Source organism: Poecilia reticulata, linkage group LG6, assembly GCF_000633615.1.
Source record: "Poecilia reticulata strain Guanapo linkage group LG6, Guppy_female_1.0+MT, whole genome shotgun sequence".
NCBI classification, from domain to species: Eukaryota; Metazoa; Chordata; class Actinopteri; order Cyprinodontiformes; family Poeciliidae; genus Poecilia; species Poecilia reticulata.
This window is the reverse complement of record NC_024336.1, coordinates 20,558,674-20,573,263: the sequence shown is the minus strand read 5'-3', so window position 1 is coordinate 20,573,263 and position 14,590 is coordinate 20,558,674. Positions and strand designations below refer to the sequence as shown.

The window sequence follows — 14,590 nt, the reverse complement described above, 5'->3', positions numbered from 1 at the left end:
CTTCTTCAAGATAAGTCATTCAGTGATCTGTGTCTGTATGCACAGGGGCTGAGAGCTTTTACAAATCAATATCGGCAATAAAAACAAACTGTCTATAAACTGAGAGACAAATTCAAATTTTATAGCAGCCCAGAAGCTCAAACTGTTTGTTTTAGGAAAATTGTGTCATTCCAAATCTCCACTTAGCAGCTGACCCAACCAGTAAGTAACCACAGCAGCAACATGAATACGCTGTTATTACTCTATCTTCAGATGGACTGATGGGATTTGTCACAAATAGAAGAAATGCTGACACCAGTTGGTGGAATCGAGTACTGCAGTGTCAACAAACACTTCACTTGGGTTTGGAGTCAGACTTCCAGAAAGTGGATCATCCTGAGCTAAAGCTTTTCCTGGGTTTCTGCATTAACACAAACTTGCTGGTGTTTACTCCAGCATCTCTGTTGTTAGTGATTAACAAATCAAAATATTCACATCTTGACTATTAAATTCTGTCTCAATAATGGAGATTAGTTTTGTTTTGTGACAGCCCTAGAGATAGGGCTGTCACCAAAATTAACAGAAATAACAACTCACACCACATATGTACGTTTGGGAATTACTGAATGAAAGTCACTTTTTGATGCCATTCTTGAGAAAATTCTAGTCTAAAGTATTTATTATCTTCTAGTTAATCAGTGAATAAGAAGAATCACTTCCCTGTCATTTATAAACAAGCACCAACCCCTTATTGTTTTAAAAATTATAGATTTAATATTTGGGTTTACTTTTGTTTCCTATTTACAAATATAATTCAAAGGATAAAATTACTACAAAAAATTTAAAGTCAGCAAAAATAAAAACATTGCGGAAACCTTAAGCTTTGGTGAGACCAAACTAATTCTGTTGTAGCATTTTAAAAACACATAAAAATGAAATAAAACGTAATAACATATTACAAACATTGATAAGGCTTTAGCTGGATTTACTCAGCAACAGTAATACAATCTCATTATTTGATGTCACATTTTTATCATTTCAAGTAATTAAAAACAAAAACAGCAGCTATACTTTTTGTATTCTTCTGTTTTCCAGGTGCCCTGGCATCCAACAGAAAGTACAGAGGTACATCTTGAAATGTTCTTCAATTAATTCTGATGCACACCTACACAGACAACCTAATGATTTTTTTTTTTACTCCAATCTGATGCCATACTCTCACCCTCTGGAGGGGACTTCAGTTTATAACTCTCCTCTTTGGAGGATTTTCCCAGGATTCATCAGGTTCCTTGGGTCCAGACTGTCCTTGAGTCCCTGCATGACCTGAATGGCCAGAGGTCCCACCTCCTCACACAGCAGCGCTCTCTTTCCTAAACCCACACCGTGCTCTCCTGTACACGTGCCGTCCATGGCCAACGCTCGCCTGCAGAAGAACGAAGAGAAAATTTCGCATGTCAGTAACATAGAAAGGAAACACGGACAGAAAGTCAGACAGTCACAGGTTGCAGGCGTTGGTTCAGGTTTGGTTCAGCCCTCAGAAAAATGTTACCTGGCCAGCCTCTCTGTGAACAGATGGACCTGGTGCAGCTCATCTGGATCATTTGGATCCACGACCATCAGACAGTGGAAGTTACCGTCACCAACATGACCTGCAATAGGACCTGAAACAGAATGCGCTTGTATCCCATTGGATGTTTTATGTGTGTTCATGTTATTTTACTTGGATTTGCTAATCAATCAATCCAGTTTATTTTTATAGCACATTTCAGCAACAAGGCAGTTCAAAGTGCTTTATATCAGTGGTCCCCAACCTTTTTATTACCGCAGACCAGTCAAGACTTGGAAATTTTGCTGCGGCCCGGAGGGGGGAGGCATGAACGGTCAGGTAAGGCTTCTGCATGTTGGTTGGGTCTTGTATTTCCCAGCCGGGAAAGTTTCTTCTCTGAGATTGGCCAAATCGTTCTCGAGGCCAGATCTCTATTCGTGGGTCGGGAATTGACCCGGCCGAATTGACCCGACGCTGACTTGTTCCGCTAGTGTTCCCACTAAATCCTGAATATGCCCTATTTGGGTTGTCTTGGCCCTTTTATCGCAGCCTGTGGGATTTTCCCTGACTTGGAACGAGAATACAACCTGTTGAATGTGACGGGTAGCCAATCAGAAAGCGCGGTGACGTAAGAACAGAGGGGAATCCCAAACAGCTGACATATCTCGCAACTGAGAGTCCGGTGGATATCGGAGATGATATGTGGAAATCTTTATTATTATATATAAAGGTCATTATTATATATGTTTATTATGTTTATTCAGTTAAAAATGTTAACTATGAAAAAAACAAAGTCACCTCCAAATCATAGTGCAAATAGAGCGGCTACTCTAGTCGTCTTTTATCCACCGCCTTTTCTTTTTGTTACGTCTTTTACCTCTTAAAATGACTACACAAACTATCACTATTGCTTCTACATCGTCATCCGTGTTTGGTTATTCTAAATTCCCGTATGCTTTGTTGGGGGTTTTACTGGATTATCTTCTGGAATCGAGATGTTCTTGTGTGGTGTGTTGCTCCTGCCTTGGACACACAAACCGATCAAACCTGTTGTACTTTTATCAGCTCTGTGGTCACAGAGGTTTGGAGAATCGGCCGACATTTCTTAAATCTTTCCGTCTAAACCAGACTTAAGACTCACCAGCTCTACTTCTCTCCTCTTGACCACTGCCCAAACGCTCTCTGACTCTGGTCGCTATGGTAACGTTTATATATCCCTTCAAAATAAGATACAGATGCGCCACAAAAACAAACATTTTACTTTCGTGAACATTTTAACTCAATAATGACTAACGGGAGCCCTGAACTTGTTTCTCTGCAATGAGACGGTCCCATCTGGGAGTGACGAGAGACAATGACACCCGAAGTGTTTATATCCACAACCTGCATGGTCTCTAAGTGGCGAAGCAGTTTGAAGCTTCATTGCCTCATTAGCAGCCGGTCGCCGCATGTTACGCAGAGCGGGCTTGTAAGGTGGGACTCACCTACCGGTCCGGGATAAATCCATTCTCCTGTCTCTTCTCTGGGCCTTTTCCCCTTTGCAAAGAAGCTTTCCAAAGACATCTGATCTGTTTCTTACTCATTTTGCTGCTTGTGGGCTCAATGTTGGTGCGCAAGTAACCGAGAGAATCCGGTTAAAGGATTTTCAAAATAAAAGATCCTCCAGACTCAAATAATACATAAAACGGAAATATTTAATTATTTCTTGCGCGGCCCAGTACCAATTGGTCCACGGACCGGTACCGGTCCACGGACTGGGGGTTGGGGACCACTGCTTTATATTATAAAAACAAACAAAAAAAAATACAAAGTCATAGAACACACAGTCAACAATTGTGTTGTATGTACACTGCTGGTTTGTTAAGTGATAAAAGTGAAGTAGGTTGAATGCACTTCGAGGTTTGCTTTGCTAAAAACCTCTAAAACACCAGAAGTTCTCGTCCTTCTCTTACCTGTCAGTCGGCTCTCAAGCAGGTCCTTCTTTGTCTCCACGATAATCTGAGGAAGTCGCGACAGAGGGACACACACGTCTGTGGAGTAGGCCTTCACAAATCACACACACATATACAAGAAAGATAAGGTCACCGTATCGTAATGGCTCTAAGCAGATGTCTGTTGAAATCTTTAAAATTTAAACCATTAATAGAGGGAGATGCATAAATGCCCCCAAAGGCAGAAGTTTGCTTCGGATTTGGATAAATAATGTGCAAGAACAGCAGCAGTCAACAAGACACCAGGGTTACTCAACAAAAAAAGGTTAGTGTTCCCCTTAATATATTAAGTAAAAAAAGTTTAATATAGGTTTTAACTGTATATCCTTTGACCGCTCTTCCACACAAAGCTAGATAGAAATATACTACTATAATATGTAACTGGCCTCCATCTTACTTAATGGAAAAAAAACTGAGTACACTGAAAAAGCAAGGGCCATACTATGACAATGATTTGTAACAATATGATTATACTGTTAATATTTGAGACCATCGGTTATAAACTGATCTAAGATTTGGTATAGTCGAAAATGCATCACGCAGGGTTTCCCCCAGAAAACTTGCTAAGCCAAGTGGTCGGGGCGCCGAGGCGGTCCACCGTGTTTTTGTATTAAAAGATGTTAAGTAGACAATAAAAGTAAAAATATCACTGGGGCCAAACGCTGGGCAACGTTTTGAGATGTAAACGCCGCATAATGTTTTGTTCACAAATATACATCATTCTCACCGCTCCTCAAAGCACCTCTGAAAGCGTGACTACAAGTTATTCCTGCGGTTCAGGTAGAGCTGCGCAACCAGAGCTAACGCGGTGGGTTTAAACTCTTACCCTAATCATAATTCCTCACAGGGGGTTGATGTAAATATCCATAGCGGTCAGCCTGTGTCCAGTTCGAGTGAAAGGAGGAGCATGGGATCTGCGCTGAGGTTAACTTTAGACATTGACTGCTGCAGCGCGTGAGGCAACGCGCAGAGGCCCAGCGGTGTGATTGGTCCGGCTTTAAATGCATAAACTATAAACCTATTTTCTATAAACATATCTTTTAGGAATAAATCTGCTCTGGTAGTGAAATGCTCGGAGCAACAGAAACACTTGCAATCCGGCTTAAAAAAAGGCGATTTTTTTTTTCCCTAAAAAAAAAAACAAAACAAGAAAGGCTTAGCCTGGCGGTGGTGCTAGTAAAGCATGGCGGGCCGCCAGACCTATAATACACTGGGGGAAACTCTGCATCACGTCTTGATATGGTTGACTTTTGCAGGTGTAATGTTGCGTGTTTCAATGTCCTGATTAGTTTTACCTTGCAGCCCGGTCTCAGTGCCTGTGCAGCGTACCAGGCGTCATGGCGAGCTTTCCACAGACGGTTCCTTGTTTCGGCGTCTCGAGCCCACTGAAAGTCTGACCCTTCATTACTCTGTGTAATCTCCTCTGCAGAAACAAACACGGAGACTGTAAGTGTTTTACTTTTCAGTATGGCTCTTGATTCTTAATCAAGTAATTTTTATTAGCTGGGTTCTATTCGTTTGTTGCCCAAATATAAAAAAATAAGTAGTCTTAGCTTTACAATCACAACAGCCGATCTGTATAACACATTTGAAGGAGCAAGAGACTTGAAGCTAACAGCAAATGTCAGAGAAATTGTTCCCGTTCACCACTCTCTCACACACCAGCCGTGTTGACTTGTTCTTCTAGGCTGCGTTCCGACCCGTGGAACTCCAGGAACAGAGTTGGGGTGACGGGGTAGGACAGAGAGCTGAACTTGTTGCACGCATCAATCATGACCTCATCCAGAAACTCTGAAAGCAAAAAAAAAAAAACACAATGGAAATAGGGAGGGAAGAGGAATACAAATGTGATATTCTACATTTTGCTAATTTATTGAAGTCGCTTTATATTTTGTAGATGTCAACTTTTAATGAGTAGAAGATGTTTGACTTGTCCGTACCGATACGAGCAATAGGGACTCCAGTCTGCAGGATCTGCACGGTGCTGTCTACAGCGGCCTGGACTGAGGGAAAAGAGCAGACAGCCGACACCATGGCCTCTGGGACTCCGTACAGCCGTAACGTAGTCTTGGTAATGATCCCTAATGTGCCCTCTGAGCCCACAAACAGGTTTGTCAAGTTGTATCCTGCAGAAGTTTTCCTGAAAACAGAATAACAAGTTGATGAAACTGCAACAAGCAAAGCTACAGGGTGTATGTGATGGTTGAGGCTGTACCTGGGACGCCTGCCTTTCCCGGCTGTATGTATGACCGTTCCATTAGACAAAACCACCTCCAGGTTCATGACGTTTTCTCTCATAGTGCCATAACGCACAGCGTTTGTTCCAGAAGCACTGGTGGCAGCCATGCCGCAGAGGGAAGCATCAGCTCCAGGATCTAAAACCAACGTCGAAGGAGACAGCTAGATTGCCAGATTGCCAGCGACAACATTATTTATTACACAGACAACTGAACTTTACCAGGTTCTGAAGAGATTTAAATCCAACAGCAAATATATCAAACAATAGACTCCACCATGTCATTAATTAGTCAAACAAATATCAAGCCATGACAAAAAAGGGTAATAAAAACTTAAATACACAACAAAAATCTAAAGCTGCTGCTTCTCATCATAATTATACTTTGATATTGCTAAGAGCTTCACAATAATCCACTAACTGCACAGAAACAACTGCACAGAAATTAGCATTTAATCTGTAAACTGTGATTCATGGAATATAAACTGGGAGACTGTGTGACTGACCCACAGGGAACCACAGGCCTGTGTCCCGTAGGTAGGCGTTAAGGGCTTTCCGGGTCACACCAGGCTCAACAGTCACATCGAAGTCCTCTGGGTGAAGGTCTAAGATCTGATCCATGTTTCTCAAACTGAAGCAAACACCACCCTAAAAAAAGAATCACAGAGACGCATAACTGAAATACTTTTAAGAAAATTTTTTTCACTTAAGAATGCATATGTTGGATTTTTTGTTTTCAAAACAAGCAGTTTTGCATTTAAAGATTAAAACCAAAGCCCAATTGGACATGCTCCCTGGAAACACAAACTTTTTGTCAGAGATGCATTCATGGAACAAATATTGACACACGCTCTCACCTTCACCGCACCAACCCCTCCCTCCAAGCCAGTCCCAGTGCCAAATGGGATGATGGGAAGGTTGTGGTCATGACAGACTTTTGCAAGAGCACTGACCTCCTCCACACAGCGCGGGAACACAACCACATCTGGGGGCCGACATCTGCACAGAAGCAATGAATGATTCAGATCACCCTCCACCGTTTACAGAAAAGAACACACGATTTTTATTTATTTTTATACAGCAGTGCTCGTAGTAAGCAGAGAACTTCTGACCTGTGCACAGACTCATCTTTGCCATGTTGTTCTCTGATGGCTTCCCCCAGAGAGATGTTGTCCTTTCCACATATACTTCTAAATGCGGAGAGAACCTTGTCTACAGCAGCTTTCTGAACAAATAACACAATAGTTTTCACTCAATAGGTCCATATCAGTTTTTAAAATATTTTTATTTAACTGGTCAGTGTTGTCTCTGACATTTAACTATATATTTCACTTTGCTACCAATGAAAATAATTTACGGGCGAAGCTGGGGATAAACTACTCTTGTGTCACCGAACCATCAATGATTTGATGCAGTGCCAACGTCACGTGCTTAATATTAAACCCAATTACAATGGCGGACCGGGTGTGATTGCTTGCAGGGGAAAAGTGTTAAGATTATGACAAAAATAAACAAGCTATCTATACTATATCCCAGAATAACAGATTATAAAAATAAAAGCAAAAAATAATTAACAAACAATGCGCAAATGGAGCGAATGTATTATGGTGTTTTTCTACACTTCTACACTAAAAACAAATGCATACTACGTTTAATAATTACATATTTACTTCACATTTAAATGCATAATATTCCCCCGACTTTGAGTAGTAACCTTTAATTCCCCCTGGTTTCAGTTTGCAAACGACCTTCTGAGATAAGGCTAAAGAAATAGATTAAAAAAAAAAGAAAAAAAGATACAACTCACCCTGGCGGTGTTTTCTAATGTTATGTTGCGATACTGAATGAGACTCCACCGGAGAGAAAGCAGCCTTCGGCTTGGTGTCAAATTAAGCCACATTGTTTACCTGTGAACACGGTTCCTGACTCGTTAAGTTCATAATAATAAACGTCACACAGAAGAGCTTCCGCTATCTTTGTTTTTTCAAAATAAAATAAACACAAATCAGACCTTGTGCCCTCTTTGCTGCTGTTTATATTTTTAAATAATACTGCATAATTAATTAAAGCAAAACATGTTTAGATTCATAATCCATGTTCTTATGGTGTGTTTTCCATGTACAAATATATGTACAGTAATTGTTACGGAAGCCTAGAGCGGACGTTTTAAGCGTATACTTTTTTCCAGTCGTGTTCCTGAGGTAAAGAGTTAATCTCGAGAAAACCATCGTGGAAAACGTGTATGCAGAAAACGTTGTTTTTCTTGAAATAAAACTCAGTTGCACATTTCGTTCAATGAGAGTACATTCGTAGTGAATAGAATTGACCCTTTGTTTTTTTATTTGTTTATGTTTTATTTATTTTTTTATTTATTTTTAGCTAATGAAAAAAATAATAAAAGCAAAGTATTTGCTTTTATTTCGAAGATCCCCTGTATGTTCTTGTGGTCACCAAATGAGAAACTTAGTTTTTTTTGTCGGTAGATGGCGCTGATGATTGACGCAAAAGTGGGATCAAAGTTTAGGCTTACCACAAGACTGCACAGGTAGTGCTTACACATTCTCATGTCATTGTAAAGTTTACAGAATATTTGATAAATATTCGCTGTCTTTGGCTGAAGACATCCGTTATGATGACGTCGTGACGTGTTGTTTTCACTGTCATCGCTATTATCAGACGCGCCGCTGTTTTCTGTAGAAAATGCCTCGAAATCACAAACTATTGTAAGAAACATCATGAAGCGCAAAAATTATATCATAATTATTGACCTAACAATGTTTGAAACTCGTAAAAACCCAAAGTATTATTACAGGTTAAATATTAGTTTTCGTGTCACTACACCTGAGACTTTCCTATTTCTCCTCTGGAAGGGCTATGTATCCTGTCGACCTGCCAGCTGTGGACGACGCCGAGCTGACATCCGCATCTGAAAATTACCTAGCTTCACTGAACGCAACACATTCCTGCAATGAGTTGTTTCGGTCATTACTGACGTCAAAAGAGGTTGGATAAGGCTTTCTTATTCTTGCCATTAACTGCATTTAAAAAAAAATTATATAAATGTAACTGTTTTGATATATTAATTACATATATATATAAATTACCTACTTAAAAGTAGGTAATTTATATATATTATATATATATATAAATTATAAATTATAAATTATTATATATACATTATATATATAAATTACCTACTTTTAAATTACCTAATTAAAAGTAGGTAATTTATATATATAATATATATATATATATATAAATTACCTACTTTTATAAAGTTGGAACTTACCGTCAAATATTTGAAGGTAAGTGAGTGAGAAAAGAAAAAACACCAAGGAAACAATAGTGAAAAATGATCAGCAATAAAAATATATGCCATTTTGAATAACTATTATTATTCATTTTTACATTCAAATGGTTTTAAATCTAAAAGCAACAAGACTGACAATGACATTTATTTATTTATTTATTTATTTATTTATTTATTTATTTATTTATTTATTTATTTATTTTCCTTTTCAAACCAATGCATAATAACAGTAATGCTATTACTAATTATGTTAAACTATGTTTTTTTTTAATCATTGTTAGACTGAAATACTTGTAGACTGCTACATCTGACTGATTGACAGAAATCATGGCAGCAACAAGAAAGCAGTCGGTTCAAACAATTGAAACTGTTAGAAAAACCCCTTCAAGAAGTCCGCTCAGACTGTGACAAAAGGTCAAAAGGTCTAAAATGTATATGAAGGCCAAACAAAATGTCCAGGATTATAAAAGTGAAACATGGTAAAACCCTGGACCAGCTAGAAAGCTAGAGTAAACTACTATTGTGAACTCTGCAATTCCAGCTGAAGGAAATGGGATTTAACACGTTGAAAAACCAAAGTAACAGAAACTAGAGGAGTTCCAGATGGGAGCCTTTATCCCTAACGCACAGGTGGATCTTGTTTCCAACAGTACAAAAAGGGATTGTTTATAATCAAGTCATTTTTGGGGAGAAAAAAATATTCTGTCCACCATGCACAGAGCCTTCCAACTTCTCTGCAGGAAAGCCAACCAGTTCCATGAAATAACTCGAAAACTGTCTGGATCTCAAATCAAGGGGAAGTTTCAAACGTTGCATGACCGAGCTCCGTCCTGCAAAGCTGATCTGTCAGCTGCTGCGCAGGAATGCTGGATCCATGCCTCAAGGAATCCAAACTGTCAGAAAAGCCAGAGGAGCTGCAGCAAAATTTAATTATATAAAGACAAATAATAGACGGGGCTTCATCTCTTCTGCTGCTGTTACAAAATGCAACACCACTTACACATTGTTTTTAAACTGTTGTCGTTTTTTTTCCGTGTAGATTGCTGTAACACCAGCCAACATCAGACAGCTCCAGCTGTTTGAGGACGAACATCCTGCCTGCACTGTGCTGGCGCTTCATCCTCCGCATGATCAAACACAGGGTTTGGAACCAAACACGGTGTTTCAACAAAAACGCCATGTCAGACGCAGACCCAACTCCTACCTCTCTGTGTTTACCTTCTAGTCTTAGCTTTATACTTGCACAAGAAGTGGTGGCCGTTGGACGACGTTCTGCAGACCTCCAGTGAGGCCAGAAGCGGCTTGCAGCCAGTAAGTGAAGCAATTTTAGAATCTGGTGAGACAATATCTCTTCTGGATCTGAGAGAACATCGCCTGTAGGACTTCCTGCACATTTGTCACTTGCAATAATAAATTGAGGTTGTTCCACATTCCAGTGAGTGAAGCATCTCTGTATAATCTGCATCGGAGTTGCTTTTCCAAGAGCATGTTATGATTAAAAACTGGGATGAAAAGTCAGATTTTTCAACACTCCAATCAAAATCTGAATTGGAGTTTCTTTCCCGATCGTGGAACATTGTATCATAAGGCAAAAATGATAATAATGTGAGTGAAAGGTCAGTCATGTTTTACAGAAGTTTAAAAAGTCTAAACTATACATTCTGTTTATTCATATATATATAAAAAATTACTAATAGAAAAAAAACACATTTTAAATTGTTAAATTGTTCTTCGATTTACATCAGAAACTGAGTCGGCACGTCGTCCGCAGGTGCAGTCCATTATGGAGAGGTTGATCGTGTTCCTGCTCAGTCAGGTGGTGGAGAGGCCTCAGTTACATGGAGAGGTGTCCTTCTCCCTGCATCCACCCACAGAAACCTGCAAAGTGCTGTGGAAGGACGGACAGGCGGTCGGCTTCTACACCATCAAACACAAAGGTGGGGAAGATCAGTCAGTTTCCATTAAAGTTTAAAATTTTCAAATAGAAGACATGTAAGCTTTAAAGATACAGTGCTTTGCCACATTTGGACGGAGAGCGATTCCTGATTTTCAATAGTTTCTTCAGACGGAAATCTGATATGTTTAGCCTGCATTTGTATTAAGTCTCTCTGATTCAACACTTTGAATCCACTTCTGCTGTAAATAAAACTGTAAGATTTTGAAAGTATGCCTCTACCAGCTTGGCACGTAATTGCGACTACAACTTCCGACCATTCTTTATAGAATAGCTCAAGCTTAGCCAGACTTGGATGCAGAGCAACCGTGGAAATCAATTTTCAAATGTTGTCAAATTTAATTCTGGACCTTCACCAAACCACTTCCAACTGAATATGCTCGATCGAAACCTTAATACTGTTGTTTTCCTGTAAAACGCCTACAAACTTGAAATGCTCCTCTGAAGTGAAACATCCTGTGGTCAAGCAAAAGACAATGAAAAGTCTTTCCTGTGCTGTTTCAGGCAGACTCTGCGACAGCTGGAGCAGCCGCTGCTACCTGCTGCCTGTCCTGGACACTGTGCTGGTGAGGAGACGATACAGGAGGAGAGGCTTCGGCCTTCAGATCCTGCACGATTTCTGCTCCTCCTTCTCCTCGGAGGAGTTCCTCGGAGTCAGCTCTCCCTTGTCGTCCGGCATGGCGGCAGGTCAGCATGTTTATTTCAAATCTAAACCCCTTCCTTGCATTCTTTTTGTGTTGGGGAAGAATGTTTTGCTCTCGTATTAGGCAGACAAAATGGATATTTCATAAGACCTGTAATCATTGCAATGACAACATTCAGCTTTACTTGGAAATGTTCTGACATGCTATTGTCACTGGGGGAAACTCTATACTTGATATCTGGCTCTATCTGCATGCTTTTCATTTCAAACATTGTTTTTTTTTTACTTCACCATGTTGATTATCCATGAATGAGGAACAGCTGGTGACTTGAGTTACCACTTGGGAGCCAGGGGGTTGGCAAAAAGGACAATTGTTAATAAAGTGATGAATTTTTTGTCCCTTCATGCGTCACTTTTTGATGTCTGTCATTTACTGTATGCGGTGACATTTGGGCTTGGATGTAACATAAAGTTTCCCATATGGGCACCCTTATTCGGAGTGATGGTCAGGCTGCAGCTGCCTTTTTTATGCTTTGCGTCTTAATGGCTAACAGCTCGTAGCACAAAGACAGGAACTTTAATGGCCTCTCTCTGACCAGGTGGAGAGCTGAGTCAGTTTATCGTTTTCACCTCCAGTTGTTTTCTGGCAGGTGAAACATCCTGAGGGGACAGTTGTTTGTTAAAGACTCATTAGTTCTGTTATTCCTTTCAACTCTTACCACAGGGGGAGATTCAATATGCCCCCTGTTTAACACCTGCATCGAGCAAAACACGGTAAATTTAATGACTTGGAATCCCACCTCCTGCTTGGTTCGTCTTTTTATCTGCAGATAAAACAGATTCAGTCATGCATGCTTCTAAAAGTGCCCACATCTGTCTGTTTAATCATGATCCTAGGGTAATACAGCATGCATTTGTAGCAGTTTCCAGAAACCCCTGCCTTATTAATGTAATTAAACCTGCATGTGTGGACAGTTCTGCAGAGTGACGAGGTCAGAAGGCAGCAAACCCCTAGAATAGATGGTCTGGTTATCTAAGTGGAAAACCTGCAGGGAACCTGCTGACCCACTGAGGGAGGAGTGTATAAAAAAGACTTAAAAGAAAAAAGTAAAACAACAAATTATGAAACTAAATGTTTTTAGGGCCTTGTGCAGAATGTTAAAGTTTATTTCAATTGTTTTTTTTGTTTTTTTTCTTTTAACGCTGTATTTAGTGATCAGGAAGTTCCTGCAGCAGCACGAGGAACACCGGGCGCGTCTGTATGAGGTGGAGGCTCCAGGAGGGTGGAGTCAGAGAAGAAACATCTGGCTCAACATCCAACTTGGTCGCTACGCTTCCGAGCAGATGAATGGCCCCTTTCCTCTCAGACCATTGTGAAAGAGAGAAAAAAAACAGTAAAAAATTAAGTACACAACTACTAAAGTAGGAAAATCAGTGTTCTAGTACAGCTTGCCCCCAAGCTTATTGACACCCTTGGTAAAACCTGTGCAATAAAATAAATAGACCTAAAATAAATAGTTTTGTTTCTGAACCAAAAATACACTGAACATTTTTAAAGAGTCAAACATCAAGTTCTTCAGGGAGTTTGTCTTTTAATGACACTCTGGTGGCCCCTCTGGGTTCTTCAGCAGAGCAGTGAACCAAAGCAGATGTCTACATCAACACTGACATGGTTTAGTTGCTAGAAACCTTCTTAGATTGACCATCTCAGTCCCCAGGCATAAACCTTATAGAAGCCTGTGGTGGGTTGATTTGCAGAAAGGAGACCCCAATCTAAGGATGAGGGGTTGAGCAAAAAAAAAAAAAAAAAACCTCAAAGATTTATTTCTCTCTAACCTTGTCAAATGTAATATGATCAAATTAAGATGGGATTCTACACAGTATAACTCACAACAAAGCCATGGCCTTCAGCACCAGAGATTGCGCAAAAGTACTCAAGTTAGGTTTTTCTAAACTCTACATTGAGATTATAGTAGAGGCACATATATAGGTTATCTTGGCTTCTTAAAGGTTCTTCTAGGAATCAAATGAACAAGAACTCTGAGATCACTGGGAATATTATGAGTAACGGTCAGAGTCAGATGGAGTTTATCATCATGGAATCCACTGATGAGTATAGAGAACCCCTCTGTTTCCAAACGTATACATTGCATGAGCTGATTGTGAACAATGATGGGAGTGGTTTGTAATAACAAGAAATGGAATTAAAAAAATATTGTATGTTTTTAAAGCTGTTTCTGTCCGCCCACAGACTGGTCCAGCTGTCCTGACCCCAGTCAGCCCCTGTAACTCGAACGCTCCCCCGATAACGGCCTCTGCTCAGCTCTGTGATGTGAACCAGGAAGATAGCTCCCCGAGGGGCGAGCTCTCAGGGACAGGGTGTTGCTCTTCAGTACGCACTGATATTCTGGATTTTAAAACTCCCTGCAGGCCCCAACGTTTAAAAGAAAGTTTGAAATGGAAGGAAGCTTCAACAAAGAAAGCCTAGCATAGAAAGCTCAGAGGAGATGCAAAACAGGTCCAAAAGAGCCAGTAGAACATCCATCAATGAGTAAAACACAAACCTAGCTCATTGCACAACATTACGCTCTAGCGGGAGCTGTTCTTTTCCTTGTGTGCGAGGGGTGCATGAAAGGGCTTTCAAATATCAAAATGAGAAAAAGCTGCTCTGTGCAGATTTTGTGTTTCAGAATTTCTTTCTTACTCAAGACAGGTAAAACATTTGAGTTTTTTTTAGTTCACCTGTTCCATTTTTCTGGTCATTCTGTAGTAATTTTACCCCCTCGCTCTTACTAGATTATATTAGATTAGATTAGATTAGATTAGATTAGATTAGATAGAACTGTCTGTTATTTTGTTCTTTGTAATTTATGTAAAATAAAAACTACAGATCTATATAAAAATAATTCCTATGTTCCCATATTTATATAA

The 14,590-nt window shown here is 39.9% G+C and overlaps 2 protein-coding genes across 4 annotated transcripts; one reads left to right on the top strand and one right to left on the bottom strand.

Annotated features, from left to right (window-relative positions):
• Positions 1–947: 947 nt before the first annotated feature.
• On the bottom strand, positions 948–8,662 carry ldhd (lactate dehydrogenase D). 3 transcript variants are annotated; one of them, XM_008411752.2, is made up of 11 exons: positions 8,594–8,662; positions 7,560–7,659; positions 6,865–6,977; positions 6,610–6,751; positions 6,259–6,400; positions 5,457–5,891; positions 5,179–5,307; positions 4,812–4,939; positions 3,478–3,568; positions 1,529–1,640; positions 948–1,402 (listed from the first exon to the last, which is right to left on the bottom strand). In XM_008411752.2, the coding sequence occupies exons 2-11, from the start codon at positions 7,650–7,652 to the stop codon at positions 1,222–1,224; spliced, it is 1,566 nt and encodes a 521-aa protein (XP_008409974.1). In that variant the 5' UTR covers positions 7,653–7,659; positions 8,594–8,662; the 3' UTR covers positions 948–1,221. The 3 variants fall into 3 exon arrangements, with proteins under 3 accessions (XP_008409974.1, XP_008409975.1, XP_008409973.1); XM_008411753.2 differs by lacking the exon at positions 8,594–8,662 and having other exon boundaries at positions 5,457–5,656; positions 5,732–5,891; positions 7,560–7,734; XM_008411751.2 differs by lacking the exon at positions 8,594–8,662 and having other exon boundaries at positions 7,560–7,734.
• fam169b (family with sequence similarity 169 member B) lies at positions 8,221–14,502 on the top strand. Its single transcript, XM_017305467.1, is given in 9 exon segments — positions 8,221–8,297; positions 8,623–8,755; positions 10,102–10,204; positions 10,288–10,373; positions 10,834–10,999; positions 11,521–11,703; positions 12,873–12,999; positions 13,907–14,135; positions 14,137–14,502. Coding segments are annotated over 9 exon segments (1,167 nt in total). The 5' UTR covers positions 8,221–8,235; the 3' UTR covers positions 14,215–14,502.
• Positions 14,503–14,590: the final 88 nt, after the last annotated feature.